The following is an 835-nucleotide window of genomic DNA, read 5'->3' as shown; positions in this document are numbered from 1 at the left end:
GCGATACTATATACTCAAGCCATTTAAGTTATCCTTAGAAAACACGCAAAGCCTAATTCCCTTCCCTGCCAACAGGTGGCGTGGAGGGACAGCGACGGGCACTTCGTCAGCCAGGATCCTGAGACACCGCTGTTCGCTCTCGGCCGAGGCACTCACGTCCCTCACTCGTACCTCGTGTTGGCACCCTTCGGCCTCGACAGCGCCGGCGTGTACATCTGCGTCCTGTTCTTCCGTGGACAGGAACTGGCGTCCTCGACCGTCGACCTTCAGCTCAAGGACACAAGCTCGTCCTGAGCTGAGGACACGACCGAAATTCCCACGGGACTGGATGATGATTTTTAGTTCACATTAGTACAAAAAAACATTTAGATTATGTGTCTGTTTGTTCTATTTATTTTGTATTAGATATAATTTTCCTTATTTATTAATAAAACAGATTTGATAATAAAATCGTACTTTTCTTTCTCAAATTCTGTAACTGCTTCGGCTGTGCACAAGGAACCTACATTTGTGTTTGTTATCACGCCTTTTTGTGCTATCATGCATTATCTTTTATATCGTGCTCTATCGCTTTCCCTTTCATTCTGCCCTTCTCCATCTCTCTCTCTCTCTCTCTCTCTCTCTCTCTCTCTCTCTCTCTCTCTCTCTCTGTGTGTGTGTGTGTGTGTGTGTTTCCATCTCCTTTTCTTTCTCTGATTTCTAGGGCCACAACTTACACTTTGTTCCCAAGTTGATACAAGCTTTAACTATGCCTCATGAACTTTTAATAAAAACCTTCCTTTTTAATAAAATAAAACATATGTAAACAAATGAATATAGGGAACATGGGGCTGAC

At 43.5% G+C, this 835-nt stretch overlaps 1 protein-coding gene across 1 annotated transcript in view; it reads left to right on the top strand.

The window, feature by feature from the left end:
* LOC125037187 overlaps positions 1-450 on the top strand; it is an 894-nt gene extending 444 nt beyond the window's left edge. Inside the window, exon 2 of the mRNA XM_047630232.1 lies at positions 76-450. Within this exon, the coding sequence (XP_047486188.1) occupies positions 76-294 (219 nt within the window). The 3' untranslated portion in view covers positions 295-450. The remainder of the gene's footprint in view (positions 1-75) is intronic.
* Positions 451-835: the final 385 nt, after the last annotated feature.

This window comes from Penaeus chinensis, chromosome 22 (assembly GCF_019202785.1).
Source record: "Penaeus chinensis breed Huanghai No. 1 chromosome 22, ASM1920278v2, whole genome shotgun sequence".
Lineage (NCBI taxonomy): Eukaryota > Metazoa > Arthropoda > Malacostraca > Decapoda > Penaeidae > Penaeus > Penaeus chinensis.
This window is presented reverse-complemented; position numbering and strand designations above follow the sequence as displayed.